The sequence below is a fragment of the Megalopta genalis genome, chromosome 1 (assembly GCF_051020955.1).
Source record: "Megalopta genalis isolate 19385.01 chromosome 1, iyMegGena1_principal, whole genome shotgun sequence".
Taxonomy (NCBI): Eukaryota; Metazoa; Arthropoda; class Insecta; order Hymenoptera; family Halictidae; genus Megalopta; species Megalopta genalis.
The window spans coordinates 34220373-34245262 of NC_135013.1; the positions used below are offsets into that span (position 1 = coordinate 34220373).

General features: G+C 45.4%; 1 protein-coding gene across 5 annotated transcripts in view; it reads left to right on the forward strand.

Moving 5' to 3' along the window:
- Positions 1-24890, forward strand: part of sdk (sidekick cell adhesion molecule) — a 55053-nt gene that overhangs the window by 20297 nt on the left and 9866 nt on the right. For 2 of the 5 annotated variants that reach the window (XM_033466120.2, XM_033466121.2), the window contains exons 2-9: positions 21049-21144; positions 22817-22996; positions 23098-23308; positions 23385-23558; positions 23623-23831; positions 23953-24103; positions 24176-24303; positions 24416-24526. In XM_033466120.2, coding sequence (XP_033322011.2) covers positions 21049-21144; positions 22817-22996; positions 23098-23308; positions 23385-23558; positions 23623-23831; positions 23953-24103; positions 24176-24303; positions 24416-24526 — 1260 coding nt within the window. The remainder of the gene's footprint in view (positions 1-21048; positions 21145-22816; positions 22997-23097; positions 23309-23384; positions 23559-23622; positions 23832-23952; positions 24104-24175; positions 24304-24415; positions 24527-24890) is intronic. The other 3 variants (XM_033466122.2, XM_033466123.2, XM_076526181.1) reach the window with 2 other exon arrangements.

Below are 24890 nucleotides of genomic sequence, written 5' to 3' on the forward strand. Positions count from 1 at the left end.
GAACCGCAGTTTAGTAATAAGATGTAACGTTACGAAGACCAAAGTTCGGACATCGATCAGTGGGACACCGTTTTGACTGATTCGAAGTCAGGAGCAAGCAAGCCACGCCCACTCGGCGCACTATTCCAACGCGTTTTTAAAGGAGCAATAATGTCGGATGGAAAGGCTTCGCGCAGACAAGGAACAATTTCCACAAACATGTTTTGAACTAGAATAAATTTCGCCCGTATGCCACAGGTGTTCCAAAACATTTCCAGCCGCGGACTCGTCGAAATGGAAAAACGCCAATTAGAAAGTCTAATTTTCGTTTCGAACGGATCTCTGTTTTGCAAAGGAAACGGCGTTGCCATGATTGCTTAGTTAATCCGCCTGAAGCATCTAGTCGAATTTCAAGAGCCACTCGGGGAAACGTCTCGGCGTTTCCTTGCGCCTTTGCCGTCGAGCACGGCCTGACCCGGTCTGAAACTTAATTTAACGAGTTGACCATCACGGAAACTCGTGGCTGAGTCGTCCTGCGACCGTAAGAACACTCGAGACGCGATCACCGCGATCCGTTTCTCTCGTTCTATCTCTCTACTTTGCTCTGTGCCAAATTGGACTTTGTGGGCTAACCTGCCTGGCACACCACCGACGTTCCCCCTTCTCCCCCCTATCCTCCCTTTGGTCCGCGCAAAGTGAAATTGGATTTAATGAATGAAAGAAACACGATACTCTTTCCCTCGTCAATTAGGTAATTCGATGTTAAACAGCGCGTCACGGTGCTATACGTCTGCGAGCTGCTTAATTTTAAATGGCACTCGGTGTTTAACCCTTTCGGTACGAGCGCGTTGTCCGCCCACTGTTGTACAAGGTGCCGCGCCGAAAATGCGCACATAACGCAGGGTCAGTCCACTTTTGTACGAAGATTTTCTTAAGCGTTAAGCAATGACTGTGCTTAATCCGTTTCTAAATCTTTCTTTAAACGTTTCCTGTAAACATTCTGTAAAGGGCCTACAGAAATATGGCTTACATGGATGCCAGATGTATTCGGCACTCGTCCATATTGGTCATCAGATGGATGCCGGATATATCCGGCGCTCGTACCGAAAGGGTTAATGGAGGGTAAAAATATATTTATCTAATTTATTCCTTCGTTTATCCGTATTCTGGATATAACATATTTAAATCGTACCAATTGATCGTAAATAGTCGAACCTTTTGGTAATATATTTGGTAGATCGTCTAAAATGTATCCGAGATTTTTACTTTTTTAATTAATTTGGTTCAGTTATGTTTTCATTAACCCTTAACGGTCCAATGCCGCCATACACGCGGACAGAAATCAATAAAACCGTAAAATCTGGCAGGAAACATTGAAAGAATAGGCACAATCGTTTCGATGAAAATATATCAACGAAGTTTTATTTTTTAAAAAATGAATATCTCTTCTCTATATTCGATACAACAATTTTCAGTAGAAAATTTCTCTTCGTCTGAGAAACAGACTCTGTATAAACTGTATATACTGGATAATATATATATATTTATACTGTGTATAAACTGGAAATAAATAGTTTTGGTCCCCTAACGGGTTAATATCTACATTTGAATCGTATAAACTACACGGAAACGGTTCAATTTATTGGAACTGCATGGAACATATTTTATAAGGTGTGTAACGATATACATTCCACGTTTCTCTTCCTGTACCATTCGATTCATAAAAGAGATAATTCATTTATCGGCGGCGCCAAAAATCCAGCGAAGCGCAACAGGTGCGCCGCGAGGCGTGTCCATTTTTCCGATAAATCGTTCGACGCCCGGACAGCGTTCGTACAAGCTACAAGCATTTCTACGACATTGTCCGGGATTTAATGGCAGCGTGGCGTCATCAGCGTGCTTCTTGCCGCGATTTTTTGGTGCGAAACGACGCACGGACACGCACGCACGCGTGCAGCAGAGAAACGCGGGGCGGCCGGAGACTTTCGGTTTCTGCACAGCCGGGGCCGTGTGCATCCTGGTGCAGCCGCTGCTGCTGGCCACTTTGTCATCGTGACGACGCGACGCGACTCGGCAAGACAGGATCCTCCCAAGGTTGTAAAATGGGCCGCCTCGAATCGGACCGCAATCTTCCGCCATTTAACTCTCCCATGCGCCCTTGGGACGGCCGATGTAAAGTGGCTTTCACAGTAATTGGCGGTGCATTCAGGCCGCCAATGAAATTCGGTCACGCAATCCGCAGAAAATGCCCCCGGAAACACAGGTCCAGTCTGTTAAATATTTCGTCCTCGGCGGCGATTATGCGACACGCCGCGTAAAATCGGCGGTTGAAATGTAAAAGATCGCCGGAAGATTCGATTCGAAATTGAAATTATTCGGACCGAACTTATTATGGACGTATGTTCTTTTTGTTGCAATCGATGCAGAAAGTTATTTCGCAGTTTAATAATGCCTCGATGTTTTATTAATCGTAGTTAGAATTTTATTCTTGCCGGAACGATTCGAAATTGAAATTATTCGGACCAAACTTTGACGTATGTTTTTTTTTGTTGCAATCGATGCAGGAAGTTATTCCGCAGTTTAATAATGCCTCGATGTTTTATTAATCGCAGTTAGAATTTTATTCTTGCCGGAACGATTCGAAATTGAAATTATTTGAACCAAACTTTGACGTATGTTTTTTTTGCAATCGATGTAAAAAGTTATTCCGCAGTTTAATAATGCCTCGACGTTTTATTAATCGCAGTTAGAATTTTATTCTTGCCGGAACGATTCGAAATTGAAATTATTTGAACCAAACTTTGACGTATGTTTTTTTTGCAATCGATGTAAAAAGTTATTCCGCAGTTTAATAATGCCTCGACGTTTTATTAATCGCAGTTAGAATTTTATTCTTGCCGGAACGATTCGAAATTGAAATTATTCGGACCAAACTTTGACGTATGTTTTTTTTTGTTGCAATCGATGCAGGAAGTTATTCCGCAGTTTAATAATGCCTCGATGTTTTATTAATCGCAGTTAGAATTTTATTCTTGCCGGAACGATTCGAAATTGAAATTATTTGAACCAAATTTTGACGTATGTTTTTTTTGCAATCGATGTAAAAAGTTATTCCGCAGTTTAATAATGCCTCGACGTTTTATTAATCGCAGTTAGAATTTTATTCTTGCCGGAACGATTCGAAATTGAAATTATTTGAACCAAACTTTGACGTATGTTTTTTTTGCAATCGATGTAAAAAGTTATTCCGCAGTTTAATAATGCCTCGACGTTTTATTAATCGCAGTTAGAATTTTATTCTTGCCGGAACGATTCGAAATTGAAATTATTTGGACCAAACTTTGACGTATGTTTTTTTTGTTGCAATCGATGCAGGAAGTTATTCCGCAGTTTAATAATGCTTCGATGTTTTATTAATCGCAGTTAGAATTTTATTCTTGCCGGAACGATTCGAAGTTGAAATTATTCGGACCAAACTTATGGACGTATGTTCTTTCTTTTGCAATCGATGCAGGAAGTTATTCCGCAATTTAATAATGCCTCGATGTTTTATTAATCGCAGTTAGAATTTTATTCTTGCCGGAATGATTCAGAATGATTCAGATTCGTGTCGCGTCGTCTTCAAGAGATCTTCGCCTATTATCGACTCGAAGGTCGATTGAAAATGCAAATGCAGTTGCATCACGAATAATCATCGGCGACCTGTTGCCGGTTTTTTCACGCCGAAGAAAAATTGTCCACATCGATTCTGGGTTCTACAGCATAATAAAAAAAGAATGGACACCGAAGATAAATAAAACCGCGCTGCATACGCGTAGATGCACATCGCCTCTTTCTCTTCCTCGTCGGTGCACAATATTTGTACGATATCGGCCAATGAACAGAGCAGAGTTCGCAACGAGGTCCGTTCGCTGATGAAAAATTTTGCTGTTATGCGAACTCGATTTCGAGCGAAACTCGAAAGGGTGCAGCCCGAGGGCACCGATGCGGCTCGCCTTTACACTCGATCGCCTTCCGGTTTTTATTTCACTTTTACTCGACTTGCATGCCGTGCCGCGCTGCACACGGCGATGTGTTGCACTCGGCGAGGTCGCGAGCGAGCGCGCGCGCGTGCGGCCAGCAGAGCGACGAACTAATTCCAATTGAACAAAGTGCAATAACCGTTCTATACATACATACCGCGAGCTAATCGCATCGATCGGTCACAGGGAACTGGCGGAACGCGATGCGAACTTTGATTTTCGCTTGCGCGGAGCACGCGGTGTCAAACCGACCGTGTCTTAATATTCCGAGGGCCTCTGGCTGATGGAAATGCTCGGCGTGCCTTCCGACAGAGGAATTCCGAAATAACGGGTGATCTGTTATCATCGATTCAGCTCGATGTTCGCGCTCTTTAAGTGGCCGGACGAAGATCAATTGTGCTCTTTTAAATTGAATCGAATATTTCCAGCGCACTGGTCGATGGAGTTTTGCGATGCTCCAGCGAGAAGCATCGAGAGCCGCTTTCGGTTGAAAATCATTCGTTCGAAGGATACGTTTAATCTTGCAATTAGACTACGGCTTTTATTGATTTGTGACCGAATCGGTGGCATAGATGGAAACGGTAGAAACGTTCGAGTCAGTTCAGAACAATTATTTCCAATTTAATCCATATATTTCCATATACAAGGCGGCCCAAAAATGTCTCGCAATCCGAAAGTACGGGATTCCTGAGGTGATTTGACGCAACTTTTTCCTTAGCGAAAATGCAATCCGCGGCTTCGTTTACGAGTTATTAACGAAAAACCGTGACCAATCAGAGGCGCGAGACGGCCGAGCCAATGAGCGGAACTGGGCTCCGCGCACTCGTTGGCTGGGCCGCCGCGCGCTAGCCGAGCTCGCCTCTTATTGGCCAGTGTTTTTCGTTAATAACTCGTAAACGAAGCCTCGGAGAAAATTTTCGCGAAGGAAAAAGTTGCTTCAAATGACCTCAGGAACCTCCCGTTCCGAATTACGAGACATTTTCGGGACATCATGTATTTCAAAAAATAGGTATTTTACACGTAACGTGGGTCGATTCCTCATTTCGACACTAAAATGGAGACATTATTATGACGTATTGTGTTCGTAATACGTTGCATCTTGCCACGAATGCGTAAAGATCTGCAGCCTAAGTTTCGATTCCACAAAATACTAATAAAGCGATTCCCAGACCCGGTGCAAGAGGTTCGAACGAGGGTGCGCGAGATTATTAAAATCGCGAACACAATTTGTGCATTCGTGGAGCGCGTGCAACAATGGAGTCAGCGACGTTTAGCGAAGTCAACGGCCAATGCATAAAAGCGACGGCAAGCGGGGGTTAAACAATGGTTCGATCGACAGAGAAAACGCGCGCACGGGGTTGCACGTGACTCACGGATAGTCGGCGGTGTAAAAATGATAGCGTGCCACGTTTCCTCCCTTCTCCCGGTAGGATTTCCCTTCAAAGGGCTTCTTCCCTTGCGCAGGGCACGCGATGCTTACAAATTCCCGTCCCATTTACGTTTTAGACGGTTCTCCAATGAACTTTAAACGCCGGCCGACGTTTTGCGGCGCGCTCGCAATTAAATTCGCGCAATTAGACGCGACTGGCCCCAAGTCTTTTACGGTGATTTCAGGGAAACGATCAGAATCTTTTATTTCTAATTCGTTTGAACTAAGAAAAATCAGCGAATATTATATATAATATATAATAATATATATAATATATATATATAATATATTATAATATAAATAATATATATATATAATATATTATATATATATATATAATAAATATATAATATAAATAATATATATATATATAATATATTATATATATTATAATATATAATATAAATAATATATATATATAATATATTATATATATTATAATATATAATATATAATCAGCAGCCCCGACACGTTTTTACCGATTATTTTTTATCGATTTAAGCCGAAGTTTGCTACGAGCGAATCGCTCGACGCGATCGCGATCAAAGGGGCGAGTCGGGGAACAGGTTGCCAACAATATTTGCTCGCGAGAGAAGCAGGAAAAATTACGGGGCAAGCCGGGGAGTCACGAGGGCACGCACACACACACACGTGGTCGTCGTTCACGGATCGAATAGTAAACTCGTTCACCGGAGCAAAACCTTGAATTAGCGCAGAAGAAAATCACCGAGCATTCAGCCCGGATTCTCACAGCTCGTGCACTCCCACGGCCGGACTCTGTTTCCCCTTTTTTTTTCTTCTTCCCTTCCTCTTTCTCGACAGGGATCTCCGCGTGCCGCAGAGTTCACCTTACATGCAGACGACGCAAGAAAAATGCGCCGGCGAGGAAGCCCCGCCGCGGCTAATTAATCGCCCGTTTTTCTTTCCCGTCGGCTAGATTTCCAGAAAGAAAACACAATTGAGCGATTCGACGCAATGTAAACGAATTTCCAAGATCCATTTATTGGACAGGCGAATAATGGTGCAATTCTTCGCTCGAGTCAGTCGGTGTATCATCGTGAAATTGAATCGTGGAATTATGCGAATCGCGTTTGAATAAATGCTCTTCGGATTCGATGGACTTTGTTCTTAAATTACGACCGTTTAACCGATGCAACAGATGATTATTTCAGCGGGTTACTGTTTCAATTATTATGCGTTGAACACGCGAAGAAAAGATTAACGAAGAATCTTTCTTCGAATAAGCAAATAATGGCGCAACTTATTCTTCGAATAAACTGATCAAATCTTAAATTATCCCCGAGAAAAATCAAATTGTCTATAGTCTCATTTCTCTATATATAGTTCAATCGTTTAACCTGAAACAAAATAAAATTGTTCACAGTTTCATCCCTTGATCTCGAGCAAAATAAAATAATTCACAGTTTCGTCGCTCGACCTCGAGCAGAATAAAATAATTCACAGTTTCATCGCTCGATCTCGAGCAAAATAAAATAATTCACAGTTTCACTGCTCGATCTCGAGCAAAATAAAATTGTCTATAGTCTCATTTCTCTATATATAGTTTAATCGTTTAACCTGAAACAAAATAAAATTGTTCACAGTTTCATCCCTTGATCTCGAGCAAAATAAAATAATTCACAATTTCATCGCTCGACCTCGAGCAAAATAAAGTAATTCACAGTTTTATCGCTCGATCCCGAGCAAAATGAAAACTGTCCACAATCTAATTACTCGATGTTGAAACGCATCGTCGAGAAAACGTCCTTTATCGATCGCTAGCCCAGGAAGGATCGAGCAGAGACAGTTCTAAAACAGTCTTCCTAAGTGTCGCAGTATCTCGGATCTTGCCGCAATAATTGGATGCACTAACGATCGCGCAGGCGGTTGCGGCAACACCCGACGAAAACACTCGAGCTTAGGGTACACGTCGCGGCGTTACTTAAATCACCGTAACTCCCACCGCATTGTTTACGCTCAATGAAAGAACGGGGCTGGTTCGGAACCTACGGCAAATCCTCCGGCATCCTTTTTCTCTCCTTTTTTATTTTCCCGTGCGAAACCACCCCCCGGAGGCAGTCAGGATAAGGACAATCGTGTAAAAGAGAGGGTACATCGACCCTCGAACACGTGGCACCACGAATTCGAGCCTGCTTCCTCGCAACCATATGCGGCCGGCTTCCTGGCTGCACTCCGTTTAGAAGTGCACTTCATTGCCGGCCCGGCCGAGCCGACGGGTGGTTATTTCAAGACGAACCCTCTGAAAAAAATGCGGAGAATTGACTCACTCACTCTCTCTCTCTCTCTCTCTCTCTCTCTCTCTCTCTCTCTCCCTCTCTCTTCTCTCGCTCGCTTCCCATCGCTCTCTTTCTCTCCCGGCCCCTTCGTCTCTCGCCCTTTCTTTTGTCTAACGCCAACCATGCTGACTCAGCCGGCGCTGAGACTGCCAATACCGCCTTGGTCCACAATGTCCGAGATACCGCGAAAATTCCACACCGCGATTGTTGCGCGAAAGTTGAAAGCGCCGGCTGAAGAACGTCTCGAGATCGTTCGCGGAGTCCTGGGAAATTCGCTTTTCAAGTCGCGGCGACAAAGTCGAGACGGAGATCGTTGCATTCGTAAAGAAGGCGAGCGGGGTCGTTCGAGACGCCGACCGTGGGACTTGCGGCTAATTTATGGTTGACTTAGGGCTGGTTTGCTCGTTCTGGGCCGTGTCAACCAGTTCGGCGAAGGCTGGAAAGAAGACGCTCGCGAGTCGCGACCAGTTACGAAGATATTAATTTCGTGCTGAATTTGAACGGAACGCTCTCGGAAGACATTTTGCCAGTTGCTTTTCGATAATTAATAAATCTTGTCAGTGTTAATAAGTCTCGATGCAGTTCCTGCAAGCTATCCTTGGCGACTCGAAAATCTAAATCGATACTTCCGCGCAGTTATTTCGAAGAATATCGATCTCTCGATTTGAAACAGATTTTCCACGAATAAGGTATTCGTAGACGGCGGATTTACAGCAATGTTTAATGGAACATTTTCACACGATTTTCGCCGAGCAAGAAAATGGGATTACCGTGTTTTCAACTTCCTGCTCCTTTCCGGTATAATATGGTCCATTATGGAACGTTATTTCCTGCGGAATTATACGGCGCAACGAAATTCAATCGACGACCTTCGAGCTTGCGGCTCCGGGCCCGCCATTTTCGGACACGTTGCTGGAAACTTTCGAGGGTCGAACAGGGTAAATTATGCTTTTAATACCGGCTTCTGTGCCGCTGACCGCGGACTTCAATTCGACCACTTAGGTCCCGCGATATTGACACGAGAGATTTTCATCCGACGCGGCGGCTCGAAAATCTCTCCGGCGATCGCGGATTTTATATGCATTTACGAGAAAAATGAGTAGGCGAAACGGGAAACTGTAAGTTTAAATATTATATATTATAATTAATATTATAATTAATATATATATTATAATTAATATTATAATTAATATATATAATATATATATATATATTATAATTAATATTTATATATTATATTTAAATATACAGTAATATCTCTCTAATTAAGAAATAATAATTCAATTAAATTTGTTGTTATAGGGTGGGACTCAAACAGTCCCACCGTGTCACATGGGTTCAGGAATTTCGAATGCAGCTATTGCAATATTTCGAGGTGGGTCTAAAAATGTGCCGTCAATGCATTACCGTGCATCAAAAAGCTGGGATATTTTTAAAAACTGAACTAAGCGACCTGAATTTTTTTCTAGATGCCAGAGGGACTAGGATCCACTACACCAGGGGTGTCAAACTCAAAAGCAAACTTGGGCCAAATAAACAATGCTTAACTTTAGGTGGGCCGTAAAAAAAAAGATCAATGTTCATAGAAACAAATATTTCTATTTCGACTAGTACATTGTAAATTATTGTTTACGTCCAGATACTTGACATCTCTTCTCTGATACTATCTTTCCTATTTCGGGAGAAATTTGATTGGCCGAGACTACTTTCAAAATTTCTAATGCACATTTCTATTTTATTATTACTTTGCGTCGGATATATTGACTGGGCCGCAAAAATGTTCATCTCGGGCCGCGAGTTTGACACCCCTGCACTACACGATGGCTAAAAAGCTTTTTTTTTAATTTCTGCAAATGTCTCCCTAACTGACGCTCAGATTGCGCACAAAAATGGACAATTCGTAATTATAAAAATTCACCGAGAGCCTCAGATAATCGTATCTCCTCTTCCCAAACTGTCCAGTTCTGTGGACAATCCGAGCGTCAATTTCCTCTGCTTCGAACGATTGCTTTGGATCATTTTTATCTCGCGCAAAGATCCGCAGTTCCGATATCGGTAAAACAGAGCTGGATCTCGGTGCAATAATCGTCAGGAAAAACGCGGGGCCATCGAAGTGCCGCGCGCGGGGGCGTAGAAATTAATTCCGCGAATTGAAGTCGGGCCAAAGGAAATGAAAGGTTTAGCGAGCGAGAAACCCGCGTTTATTAAATCGAACCCGTAACGGGGGACACGCTACACAAAAATAGTGGTGCAAGAATAGTAACGTTGCAAGGGGAATGCACTTCGATAACAGCGGACGAGGCTGCGCCCGTAGGAGAAAGAGGACGACGCCCAGCGAGGACAGGGAGAGACAGAAAGACAGAGAGAGAGAGAGAGAGAGAGAGGGTATATTCGCGGGCAAGATTTCATTTAGTTCGGCCGGCACTTTCTGAATTCTAGTCTCGACCGTGAACCTCGTTCATTTCGGTTGGCCACTGGCAGATAGCCAAATATCTTCGTACAGTGTCTGAACTGCCGCGGCGACTCGGCGCGCAGTCCGCAGACCCCTTACCTCGAATGCAATTGCGTTCAAGTGCATTTAGCCGCGGGTCCAACTCATGCAGCGATCCGTTCACGGCGTCCCGCCGCGTTTCCAAGTCGATTTTCACCTCGGCTCGATCGCACGATATTGGGACCACAGAATTCTCCTCTAGCAGCAGCGACGAAGAGATTTTGTTCGAACACTTCGGGTGCCGCGATGCAATCAACCTCCCCTCGAGCGCGATTGCTGCACGAATCCTCGAGCCATCCCTCGAATTGTATTTCTTATTCGTCTTTGCTTCGAACGAACGTGTCGCGCTCTATTAATCGGCCGTGATTCACCGGTCACCCAGTGTGTGAACTGCGAGCGATCTCTTGGGTCGCCGCGATCGAAACGATCCGATTCTTTAGTCCCCCGGACTTGTGTCTTTATAAACGGCTAAACAGCACTCGCGAGAAGTGGCTTGCTCTTTTTTTCGTTGTAATGAGTTACGACGAGCGCCATTGTGGCGACGAAAGTGCACTCGAGAGAGCCCGTCTGGCATTGTGAGAATTAGTGCGGCACCCCGGTGTTACGTGCATCCACGATGGAAAAATATGTCGTTGGGTTGAGCCGCGACGAATTTTATCGACGGTCTAGACGGTCTTAAACAATTGTTCCGTTTTCGCGAATAAGTTGTTGCGGAAACGTGTCGATGTTATTTCGTACGCCTTGCCATCGGTGGGTGTGGCTTCGTGGCCCCGCGACAGAACGATCCGCGTTCGATCTTGCTCTGCGATAAAATTTCGGAGCGATTAATTTACCGATTCGCTTAAGTATTACTATTTTAAAACTATTTATATTATACATAGCACAATCTATTTAATTTCATAGTATATATAATATAGTGTATTGAATGGGGCGGCGCGTTGTGGCCCTGAAATCCGCTCGGAGTTCGACCAGTGGCCCTCGATAAAATCACAAAATAATTGACTCGATCGGAACTTCTTCTTCAAAAAAAAATGTATCACACAAAAAGGCAGTTCAGTGTCCGACGTCCACGCCCACGCCCAACAATCGCGCACCTTCGTCGTCGGAACAACAATACAAAACGAAACTTTGGAAAATCTTCCAAGTCTCGATTTTCCACGTCGTCAAGCACGCGGAACTTCTTGGTAACTTTTTCCGCGCCGAGTTTCGAACGAAAAACCAAAGGGAGCTAGCGAAAAGAGGGGGGGGGAGGGGTTGGTTTTTCGTCGCCAAACGATCGGCACGCGCGTCTTCTTTTTTGCAACGCGGCTCGGCTCGGCGCGGCGCGGCAGGAACGTGTTCGGGTTGCGCGTCCGATATCGATTCATCCCTGTAAAAAGAAGCACAGCACCGATGCGATGGTTTCGCGATTGCTCGTCACTGCTGGCTAGGGCACAGAGACGCGGTGCTTTGCCAATTCCGGCACAATTTTTCGCCGGCGTCGGCGTCGCCGTTCCGCTTTTGCGGAACGCTCTCTCTCTCTCTCTCTCTCTCTCTCTCTCTCACTCTCTCTCTCTCTTTGCCGCGTCTCCGATCCGAATCGGCGGGATGTGCAACACGGCGGGACGGGACGGCAGACGCGCTCGGATTCGACCGGAATGATTACCGCGTTTCACGCGGAAACGTTTCCTTCCCCCTTACCTCCCCCCGCCTCCTGTTCCACACAGTGTACACGAACACTTACCAGAAAGACGATGTCTGTCCTTTGAGCGGTGCCAAATTCCGCTGGCGAACTTCGTGCTGCGGATGCAACGGGCTAAGAAGAAACGCTGGAGGACCGAGGCGGAAAGTTTCGCGAGCAAACTGGAACTTCCTCGCGAGCGGAATCTACGTCGTTACTTTTATACAGCTTCGGATGGTCGCTCTGATCTTCTGGAAAAATACAGTCGAACGCGATTCAATGATCCAACGCGCGAACTTGTTCTTTTTGTTGCTTGTGGCGCAGAGAATGTCTGTTTCCCTGATTCGCGCCTCAGATTGCGCACAAAAATGGACAATTTGGGAAGAGGAGATACGATTGTTCGATTTATATTTTATGTTTATCGATAATCGTATCTACTCTTCCAAAAAGGCCCATTTCTGTGAGCAATCCGAGGCGCGAATTAGGGAGAAATTATCGCAATTCCAATTATATTTGATATGACTGTGATATTCCGCGATGATGAAACGAAAATCTGTATAAAGTAGAATTAAATCGTTTCGTGAAGTTACACAAACGATCTCATTGATCATTCTACAGTCAAATCCAACGATGTTCTTGGTCCCTATGCAACGCGAGCATGCTCTCCCGTCTAGTTTCTCTTTGGAGAAGGTCCGCGGCGAATGATCATTTTGCAAAACGAAATCCACGGTTGTTCCAAGGTGTCGGAGTACAGTGTTAGAAGGATAATTGAAGTTGGTCTCTAGGGCAAATTGGAGTCGGACGGAGGCCGGTGGGATAGAAAGTTGATGAACGCTCGAAGCGTGGCGCACACGTGCTTCCTCGGCCGTCACATGGCGCGTTCCGTTCCTAGTTCCGCGGCCCGTGGGCACGAGGAATTAGAGGATTTCGTATAATCGCGGTTTCACTTTGATTCGGGCCGTTTCACGCGAGATATCCCCCCTCTGATAACCGGCTCGGGGCCTCCGCAAAATGTTGCGCATTGCGTCTTACAACACGCAGCGCCAGCTATAGCCGCCTCGCCGCCCTCCCCCCGCGGCGGGGTGCAATGGCACTCGCTGCACTCACTGCAGTTTGCAGGTGGTCAACCTCGTGCTTTTCACCCGGCCGGCTCGTTTTTACGTGGCCGGCGACAGACCCATTCTCTTCGCTGTAAATCGTTTCGCCGGATCGCGCCGGCGACGTTGCGATCGTTGCGTGCAGAAAAAGTGCACGCCACCCGCAATCGTTGCATTCGTCGAGATTAGATTAGTCGCGTGTTGGGCAATCCGCGGTGTTATGTCGTACCGGGCTCGTCAAGATTTCGCAGAGAACTCGCTGGATACGGATGTTACTCAAAACTCGGCGTATCCGTTGCCGGCATTTAGCCGTTGCTATAATAATAGTGGTATATAAGTATAGTATTATACTATACTATTAATAATATTATTATATAATATACTATTATATATTATTATATTATTATACTATACTAATAATAATAGTTGTTCAAAATGATGTTCCCGGGCATTCTAAAGCGAATAATTTCGTAATTAATGTAGACACAAGATAAATCGAATTTTCTGTCTCGCGAGGAAATTTATTTTCGACAAAGGGAGGCTGATCGGTCAGTGGCTGCGAGAGAAATCGCAGGGGTTGACGGAGGATAGAGAGGAATTATTTAGACTGGACAGAGTCCATTTTGGTTTCGGGTCGACAGGAAATCGACAGGAGTCAGGGAGAATTTGGAGGGACGAGAATAAATTCGGACATGTTAAAGAAAGCAGCGCGTTGGTTACAAAATTGTAATACCTAATTGAGGTATGCAAGTGTGTCGGAGGAATGGATTGGAATTAATATTGACGCGTTTCACGAATCGGACAAGGTGAAGCGCGAAAGCTTGTTAAAATACAGTTTCTAGCATCCCCTTGAATACGTAAGAGTTGAAACGTTATGCACCGGATCGAATCTCATTATCGGATAAGCTCTGCAACGCGAGCGGATCGTAAGATTTCCGCACCTGGGCCGCGTAGAGATCTCTGAAACGGAGCTAAACGAACGGGATCGACGCGATCAAATTTTCTCGACTGCGGATAGACCGTTCGCCGTTGAAACAGGGAGCGAAATTCTCTTCGCGGCCCGTTGCAAGATTATCGATTATGCATTTACCACGGGAACCGGCGGCGGTGTCGTCAAATTTTTACCGAGTGGGGAAGAGAAACTGAAAGAGTTCCGGGTACCGGAACTATAACCGCGGGATGAACTATACAGGGTGTCACAAAAATGTCTCGCAATCCGGAAACGGTGGGTTCCTCGGATCATTCGAAGCAACTTCTTCCTTTATAAAAATGTTCTCCGAGGCACCGTTAACGAGTTATCGACGAAAAACAGTGACCAATAAGAATCGAGTACGGCCGACGCGAGGCGGCCCAGCCAACCAGCGCGCGAAGCCCAGTTCCGCTCATTGGCTCGGTCGCCTCGCGCCAGCCGAGCTCGCCTCTCATTGGTCACTGTTTTTCGTTGATAACTCGTTAACGGTGCCTCGGAGAAAATTTTTGTAAAGGAAAAAGTTGCTTCGAACGACCCGAGGAACCCGCCGCTTTCGGATTGCGAGACATTTTTGGGACACCCTGTAGATTTCTTTGGACGGTAGACGGACGAGTTATACCGCGCGAAGAAAGCGAGATCTCGCGGTGCACATTGCCCGTGAAAACGCGCGATCCGTCATCGTCCGAGCTGATGCAACTGATTATACGGTCGTCGTAAACTGTTGTTTGCACAGTCCAACCGATACTTGAGCAGATAATGGCTGATTATACTTGTCTCGAGACGTCTGCCGACGCATCCTGCTCGGGCAAACAAACGATCGCGGATCCGATCCAACGCCGAGGAAACGAACGCCTTTCGTCGCCGGACGCTTCGGAGCGTGTCCACGGAAAGGGAAAGCTCTGATTACAGAACTGCAATTAAAATGCAAGACTGCTCGAGCATCGAACGCGACGGAGGGGGGAGGGTCTTTTAAAAAATTACCTTTTACAGCTCCGACGCGTTCCGCTCGAAACAAATGGAAATAATTGTGCATTGATTCGAGGAGAAACGCTGCGCTAATTGGAAGGAGAATCCCGGCGCTAATTTGTGGAGAAATCCGGCGTTAATATGCAACACGGAGCAACGGACACGCGTCCAAAATAAAAGGCATTTTATTCGCGCGTACGAAATAAATGTCGGATCGTTTGTCGGCGCGTCGAAGATAATAATGCAAGCGGATCATTTGCCGACGCGTTGAGGGAGAGATCGAGCTCGTAAATAAATTATTTCGGCGAGGATCGTTGCATCAACATGGGCTCTGGTTCCTCCGTCGGGAGGCCCAAGGATCTTCGGAGAAACGCGGAGAGCACTTAGGGTGTTCATAAAAATTGTTTATTTATCTTCGCCAGCTCATTCCGGATTTAAAATATTACCCCTCTCCCCGACGAAGTCCAAACACTTCGAGGTGAACGATATATATCACGAGGCGTAAAACATCCTCCCGCCGTTTGCACAGCTGCCGAGGAAGTTACTTTCGTCGGGGATGATCGTTTCACGGGTGTTCCGATGATCCCGGTGTTAACGATTTCGATTCTATCGCGATCGTTCCCTCTGGTGTAAATATCTACGGATTAATTCGTGGTAATTGACAGCGAAGAGGAGAATCCGGCTGTTACGCCAGTCCCGAAGAAGATCATCACGTTCTTGAACTTCGTTAACACCCGGATGCCGATTACCGGCTCCCTCTTCAGCCGAAATGTTAGCAATTGTTTACAAAATTAACCAGACGCACGATCAACGTAATAAGATCGTGGATCATTGTCAGCGAACGAATATTGTTAAAACTTCTCCAACGTACATCGCGATGTTGAATCTATGTTTAAAAAAAAAAGAAATCTCGAGCAGAAATAATAAGCGGAAGAACGCGAGAAATATTGCTGAAAGTCGGCGCGCATCGCTCGGAAACTTCGGCGCGTAAAATGTCAAGGTGTTTGCGCGTTAGGTTGACAATTTCTAAAAACTTCACCACTGGTAGAATATCATTGAAACTTTTCTGTCGTCTACCACGGCGTTAGGTCCAGTCTACGAGAAAAGAAAATATCGTCGGAGAAGGGAGAACTTTAAGGGTGTAAAAAAGATGGCAAAAGTTCCGTTCCCATTCGGTGGACGCATAAAATGTTAAGTCGCCGGTCGGGTTTGACCGTAAAAGGAGATCGATGCGTTTCCCAGAAGCGCGTTGGCCGCTGTGACGGACAAAAAATTGACGAGCCGGAGGTTAAATGAAATTTTCGGGCGGATAGAATTTTCGCTGCGGGCGGTTTTTTGTAACGGGCGCGTTAAAGTCCGCGGCCGTCCGTCGATAAAACGGGTCGAGACGGAACGTGTAGCCGGAACGAGGCGAAAGGACTCGAGGAAAATTAACCGAGCCGTTCCGCCCCGTTCTTCGCCGGCATGGACGTAAGACCGGCGTTTAATACGACGGGGGCTGAAATAAGAAGCAGAAGGCTCTCCTCCTCTCCGGTGTACACGCGTGCTTACTGCAGCCGCGGCCGGCCACTCGACGTGTCCGATACTCGAGGAGCTTTAATAAGTGGAGCACACGAGGGCTGCCACTCTCTCGAATCTTGCATACCACGCAGCCCACCCCTCCGTATTTGTCCCGCCTCGGTTTTTCGATTTTTAGTCTCGAAAATCACGTCCGAGGACGCTTATCGACGATCAAAGCCCTCCTCGAATTTTCTCTGCGCGGTGTATTTTTCATGAACAATTTTTTTCTGCGGTGTATTTTTTACGAAACATTTAGTAGTCGCGATCTAAAACAGCAGACGCGTTAAAACAGTTTTTAAATGTCAACGTTTCACTCCTAATCCATCAAAGTTCTCAAACGAAGAACATACTTTCTATTCTTTCCCCGCAATTGCTGCAGGCGTTCTTTTATTTGGCATAAAAATTCGCGGTCTATTTATCGCTGATGAACCATAAATCTTTGCGAACTTATGATATGCGTGAAACAAGAAAACCTGTGCAATATTTTGATCTGATTTTTACCACGAAAAATTATGCGACTGTTCTCGAATAAATTTGCACGAAGATCAGCAATCTAATTGTCGCTCTGAGCTCTGCATTTTACGGAATAGAGTTCTCTATATTTCGAAAGATCTAAAATTGCTATACGATAGTGTGTTTCTGATGGAAGAAGTCGCCTAAAAATACTTCAACAGAATCGGAATACTTCAACAGATAAACGATATTGCTTCAAAGCAGCATTCTGTTAATCGGAGAATGATTTTCTTCTTGTAAAGCCTTTGAATGATCGTTCCTACATGAATTATGGTTTCACAGGCGTTCTCAACCACCGGTGTTAAGCGTTATCAATCTGGAACATCGTATAAAGGTTGGAAATGTATCCAGACAGGGGATTTAGCGTACGTTGCTTTTCGTTGCGTGAGTCGGATGTGCACGGCTAATGATATAGCAACGCGTTTTGTCGGCCAGTAACCGGTCTAGCATCGATCGATACGCAGAACAGAAATTATTTCCGTTTCTTTCGGGGTGATTCAACCAGCCCCCCTCCGGATAACTGGCTGCGGACTCCTCGAGACAAAGCACGCACAGATCGTTGAAGAATATTATCGTTTCTTTCTCGTCGTTCGTTCATCGTTTATCCAAAGCGCCGTACAAAATTCCATAAAGCGAACGACATCAACCGAATGGTAGTTAATTAATTGAACAGACCGTTGACTCCGCCGAAGTGGGCCACATTGATTTCCAAACGTTTCGCGGCTGTTGGGACGCGCGTATGCGCCAGTTGAGTACTCAAGAACAAAAATTGACCTCGATTCGACGTACCAAAAGATCGTTCCTGTCACGAACCGCTTGTTAAATACGGACCGGAGAAATCTAAAACAAAGTTTAAGCTTTAGTTAGAAACTTTAAAATTGCGAGCCGAATTTTATTAAATTATACGAGACTTCGAATAAATCGGAAATATTTCAACGCTGCTGGTCAACGCACAATTCCTGCTGAATGTGCGCTGAAACGGCGACCGGAAATAATACATCGAATTTTACGGAACCCTTGCAAAGGGAAAGCTTCAATCTTTTCAAATTCGTACAAATTCGTAAGCTCCGCACGGTCATTGTGATCTCTAAAATACCCTCGAAATCTCCGACACACAAAGAAACCTTTCTACCTGTTTCCCAGCGTAAAGATCGTCCTGGGAAAAAGAGAACGACGGGAGCAGGTGAAAGTAGACGCTTCTGCCTGTAGAACGAGCTCGGATAGATGTTCTCCGCGAAGTTGCAACAACTCGAACATCGTCGAGCTCTTCCCCCAAGGTCCAGCAATTCGCGGATCTCCGAAAAATCTGCAACGACAGAACTTCTGTGTGTCGCAAATAAATAAAAAAGAACAAGTGAATCTCAAGGACTGCTACTGCTCGGTTATACCATGTTCGACCAACGCGCCCAAGCATCAACAGACAGTAGAATCCCAAGTGGTGGACATAATTCCGACCATGCATCATCCCATCAGCCGCGTAATTGTCCCGAACAAGGGGAATAATGAAGTCAGCAAGCCGCCGGCAGCCGAGACAGATTTTCCCGATTTTCATTGATTGTTTGCCTTGCAAGGGAAAGAGAAGGAGGGAGGGAGAAAGAGAGAGAGAGAGAGAGAGATAGAAAGGGGATGAAAAGAGAGCAAACATCGGGCAGCAGGCGTCGCGAGAGGAGAGGAACAACATCGGGCAGGGTTCAAGTAGGACAATCAACCGGGGGATGATTTATCCCGAAGCACATGCTCGCTCGCGTTATCGCGCCATAGAAAAGCTTCGGTGCATGTTGCGCCGCAGTACCGAACCCCTATTTTAAGCACCGCAGCTGTCACTCGACCAGGGATGCCGGGAATGGCAGCGTATTTACGCGGAAGGGCGGGACCAGGGCGTGGATAATCTGCTTTTACAAACGTTCAACCGAGAAAACCGGATTCTCGGTCGGGAAACGCTTTCCAACCCGCAGAGGGTAGCTTTTCCTTCTGCACTCTCAATCTCTCTCTCTCTCTCTCGCCTCTCTGCGAACAATTGTTCCGCTCATCCGCCCGCCACCACTTTCCGAAAACTATTTGGCAACGCCGTGTAAATTTCCGAATGTTTACCGAATTTACTTCACGAGATTATTGACGCAGATATTTAGAGACCTTTGCAACCCTGAAATAGGCAGACGGGGCTAGAACAAGCTAAAAAGCTTGGTAGCTATTCGGATAATTCTTCGCTGAATAGTGAACAGTATACAGGATGTCCCAAAAATGTCTCGCAATCCGAAAGTAGGGGATTCCTGAGGTGATTTGAAGCAACTTTTTCCTCAGCGAAAATGCAATTCGCGGCTTTGTTTACGAGTTATTAACGAAAAACAGTGACCAATGAGAGACGGGCTCGGCTGGCGCGTGGCGACCGAACCAATCAGCGGAACTGGGCTTCGACCGCTCGTTGCCTCGGTAGTTTCGCGCCAGCTAATCCTCGCCTCTTATTGGTCAGTGTATTTCGTCAATAACTCGTGAACAAAGCCGGGGATTGCATTTTCGCAGAGGAAAAAGTTACTTCAAATGACCTCAGGAACCTCCAATTTCCGGATTGCGAGACATTTTTCGAACACTCTGTATTTTTCCATCGTACGAACAGGAAGGAATCATGCGACGAGGCAACGAACTGTTCGAACCTCTCCATTCCTCAGACACAAGACAGGTCGAGAACAAGCTAAAAGACTTCATAAGCGTGTGCAGCAACGTCTGGCCATTCGTTCGCCGCGGTTTTCTCGGTGCTCCGAGCCTCTTCACGAGATCGTTGAGTGGCCAAGTGTTTCCCCGATTCGATCGAAAGAAGGCACTCGACAGATCCGCGACGGTGATCCTACCTGGGGCCTACCTGTGGAGCGGTGTCTCGACGAACAGGTGAGATTCCGATGGGCCCACGGAATCTACGGAGCTACGATTCCCTTCGTGGCGGACGGGGCGGAGGCGCGAGACGCTCTCGAATTCCACGGGACGAGAGAGGAGGAGGACGCGTTGAGTCATCGGGTCCGAGGCGCGTGTAATTTACGGTGTACCAAAACGATCAAGAGGAGAGAAAAGAATGCGAACAGCCGGATGCCGAGGAGCCGAGTCACATGGACGTAAACCGACACGTGCACCCTCTTCGCCGCCGCGCACGGTCCGATGACTTTCCGAGACGGGGGCGAGTTCGAAGCCGCCCGCCGCCCCGTCGCCTCCTCGACGATCGAATTTTTACGCGTTTCCGCCAATTGTTCCTTTGTTCGTGGCCGTCTCCTGCGTTCACCTGCAGAAACTACCACGAATTTCCTACGGAAACGTGCACTATTGCACGAGGTTCCTCTTACAGGATTAACTGTCCGCCGGTTTACACGGTATTTGAACACATCGACTGCCGCGCGTCGATCGCTGGTTCGCTGTTGCAATATCTTCGAACAGTGTGCAAGAGGCTTTATGCGCAATAAAAATTGTTCGTACTAATTGCAACATGCGGCAGCTGCCGCAGAGATATTTATTTTCCTTATTAATCGCTTGAACGGGTTGAAAATAATGTCACAGTATTTTTAAATAATTCAAGTGAAATGGAATAATGTGTGCAAAATATGGGTTTGTCGTTGTAATTGTTTGATCGTGCTTGCTCAGTTTCTACCACACAGGAGCCCCCTAGCCGGGGGCTATCGTGCTTCGATAACTATAATTTAATGCGCCGAGTTCTCTCGCCCCAGTTTTGCGTATAATGAATATGTGTGGGGTGCGAGGATTAAATGTAAACGCTTTACACCCCTGGTTTAATCAATCAGCGGTTAGTTCCGATGTAATTGATCACAATGGAGGGGGGCGGCTCGTCTCCCCCGCGACGATTTTCTATTAAATTATTCGCCCGGGGATTCGATGATTTGTTTTCCCTAGGATTCTGAACGCGTTTAATGAATCTTCAATGGAGAGTACCATTGAAAATGCTCGAGGGGTGGTTTCTCGAAAGCAAATTGTCGCGAATAGACGATTATTAAATTTTCTGGTCTCCCGAGCGATTGCAGTTTGAACTAATTCGATTTTCCTTTGCTTCTATTTTGTTTTTACAGAAGTTCTGCAGGAGCCGCGGTTCACCATTCAGCCATCCAACAGCGGCAATATCCTCATCGAAAATGGAACGAAATTTCTGGAGTGTCAAGCGAGGGGTGAGTGCATTTCAAGAGACCTCTGACCCGGAAGGGATGATGATCCGGCGTTGATTAAGAACCCTTTCTCAGGAACGCGGATTCCCGCGCACTCGAACAAACGCAACAATTATCGGGTCGTTTCCCCGGAGCTTCCTATTCATCGCCCTCGTTGAGAGACCGGTATTTGTACGAGGAAAACTGTCCAATTAACGATGAAATTTATTTGAAAAATTGTCGGTAGTAGCAATAAGGAAATCATTCGACTCGAGAAGTACCACCCGTGATTTTCATCGCGGTGTACAGATTTATTTATAAGCATGGCGTGCAGTTGCTTACAGTTTTAGTGACCGCCAAATTTCCGAGCCACCCTCGCGCAGTGTCCCATAGGGATGATCCGGCGTTGATTAAGAACCCTTTCTCAGAAACGCGGATTCCCGCGCACTCGAACAAACGCAACAATTATCGGGTCGTTTCCCCGGAGCTTCCTATTCATCGCCCTCGTTGAGAGACCGGTATTTGTAGGAGGAAAACTGTCCAATTAACGATGAAATTTATTTGAAAAATTGTCGGTAGTAGCAATAAGGAAATCATTCGACTCCAGAAGTACCATCCGTGATTTTCATCGCGGTGTACAGATTTATTTATAAGCATTGTGTGTAGTAGTTGCTTACAGTTTTAGTGACCGCTAAATTTCCGAGCCACCCTCGCGCAGTGTCCCATAGGGATGATCCGGCGTTGATTAAGAACAAACGCAACAATTATCGGGTCATTTCCCTGGAGCTTCCTATTCATCGCCCTCGTTGAGAGACCGGTATTTGTAGGAGGAAAACTGTCCAATTAACGATGAAATTTATTTGAAAAATTGTGGGTAGTAGCAATAAGGAAATCATTCGACTCCAAAAGTACCATCCGTGATTTTCATCGCGGTGTACAGATTTATTTATAAGCATGGCGTGCAGTTGCTTACAGTTTTAGTGACCGCCAAATTTCCGAGCCACCCTCGCGCAGTGTCCCATTCTTCTCATGAAATATCGAGTAACAGGCGGATGAGACGGTGACCAGATGAAGCCCTACACTCGCAGCCTGGTGCCGTAACACGATAGTGTGACCCTGTGCTAATAGCATTAGATCGCCGTGCAGTGCATATTCTTGAACCAAACAAGAAATGCCCGCGGTACATCCAAAGACAGAAAACTTAACACCTCGTGAACAATGATAATTCCCCGAGGGAGCATTCTATTCCGGGGCAACTTAGGCTAGCTGCTTAGACTACAGTTCAACGTAGCATACGCGCAATGTTTTTTTTTCTTTTTTTTTATGAAAGATAATTGAGCCGTTTATTTTGAGTGGCATAAATCACTTCACCGTAATGAAAAGTGGTAATTTTTTAATGTTTATACGAAATTATTTGTACTGAGAAAAATATCAGTATCCTGAGATAACAAATACAAGTAAATCTTCTCGAAAGTTAGCATCCATATTTTTAAACGTGTTAAAACCCTTAAATATATCAACTTGAAAACAAAGTGACTTATGCCACTTTCAAAATAAACGGCTCAATTCTTCTCTTCCAAGTAAAAAGGGCAAAGCTCGTTCCAATTTTCCCTGCAGCGAACAGACTTCCTGTACTGTACCACTCAACACCGCTGTCCCGAAAGTTCTTTATACGATGCAGCGCGTATGTTCGCAGGATACCCTCAACCAAAGCACAAGTGGTTCAAGGATGGCGTGGCCATTACCAACGAGTTTACCTCCGAGCCTTATTTTCGAATTCAAGGCACACGCAGGGAGGACGCAGGACTCTATTACTGCGTGGCCATGAACGAAGTGGGCTCTATATTTAGCGAAAGAATTACGGTTACGGTAGCGTGTACGTATCATAAGGTTTCTAGAATGTCGCCGATAAGAAGAGGGCGAGGAGATTAGACTGACTGGCCTCTTGAACATGAAACTGTGTAACGTTGTTCCCAGATATGGAAGCGTTCAAGGACCTCACGGAAAGGATAGTGACCGTGAAATCAGGCAGCGCAGCTGTGTTGACACTGCCACCGGTTGAGAGTTATCCTGCACCTGCTGTCAACTGGTTCATTTCCGACAGATCGCTGTACGGTATCAAGTATGCAGCTGTTAATAACTCTCTGTACATATTGAACGCTTCCGAGAGCGACCAGGGCCTGTACAGGTTTGTATCGACAATCGAATCCACGACGGAGAGCAGACTGTTGAAAACTGTTGTGAATTTTGTCTATGTTAAACAGAGCCGGTCTCATCAACGCGCGATTAGGCAAAGATGAGAACAGTCCATTCTTCAAGCTGCAGGTCACTGGAGATCCAAACACAGAAGTAGCGCCCACCATCATAGTGAAACCACAGGACACCATAATAATCAAAGATCATTTGGCTACTTATCTTTATTGCATAGCAAACGCGAGGTAAGCTTTCCTGTGTTCAATGAAACAAGGAATAACTGTTTAATGAAAACTGGACAAATTTTAGATCTCTTCACGAGCTAAAAACCCTATGGATGAAAGACGGGATTCCCATTGAGAACTCAAGGATATCGTACAGCTTCTACGATTCTTGGAATAGGACCCTAACGTTGATATCAGCGAACATAACTTACACAGGTGTCTACTCTTGTCATGTGAAGTTAAGGAGCGGCGGATATCCTGTCTTGAACGCTAGTGCGAAAGTTGTTGTGTACGGTAAGGAAGGATTGAGCAATCTTCGTTGGAAAGATCAACCACAAATTACTAATTATATTTGTATATAATTAAAAAGGCAAATTGTACTGTACAGTAAACTTAAGCTTATGTTTGTATATAGAGAAGCCAATGTTCATGCCGGAACTGAAAAAAGAGACTCTGAGCGACTACGGTTCAGTGGTGACACTGCCGTGCGATGCTGTCGGCGTTCCTACACCCAATATCACTTGGTTTCGTAATGCTGAGCCTGTGGACCATCTTCTTGGATCCAGGTAAAATGAGAATTTAACGTAGCACCAAAATACCAAGTTGCATTGTTTACATATATATGCGTGTACTTGTAGGTACGCGATGGAAGAAGATGGTTCTCTGACTATTAAAAAACTGACCATGAGCGATTCAGGCATGTTTCAATGCCTCGCTGTCAATGAAGCCGGCGAGGCATCTAGTTACACCTGGCTGAAGGCTAAAAGTGAGTACACGCAGACCATTTTTACATGTCGTTGTTCAGTTCTCTGATTATTTTTTTGTTTGTCAGTTATTCATTTCCACTTGTTACAAATGATGTATTTTTTGTGGGGCAGAAGGATTAGAAAGCAGACTGAAAAACAGAGTTGCCCGCTGGGCAGCTGGCTACAATGTAGTCAGAGTACGCCAATCTGATCGCCGTTTTATGTTCTCTCAATATCCAGACAGTAAGATTCCGACGTCACGAAAGTACCCACGTTTTGAGATTATCTAGGCACTTGCTTGACGAATGCGTATCACACCCACAATGTTTGCTTCCTTCGGCTGTATCAGTGTATTTTTTTTTTCTCTTGTTTAGTAGCTCTATAGCAGTCACACCCATGAATGACTTATTTGCGCGTGGAACACGTTGTTCCCCCAAACGAATCGCCAGCAGAATGTCGAGTCAAATGTACGATATTGTAGTGTTATTAGTTTTGTGTATAAATAAAAAGATAATAACTACAAGAAGAGCGCATAAAGAGCTACTTTGCTTGTTACGTACGAACAATTAGCGAATTGTTTTTAGTTTCTGCACTTGAATAGACAGGC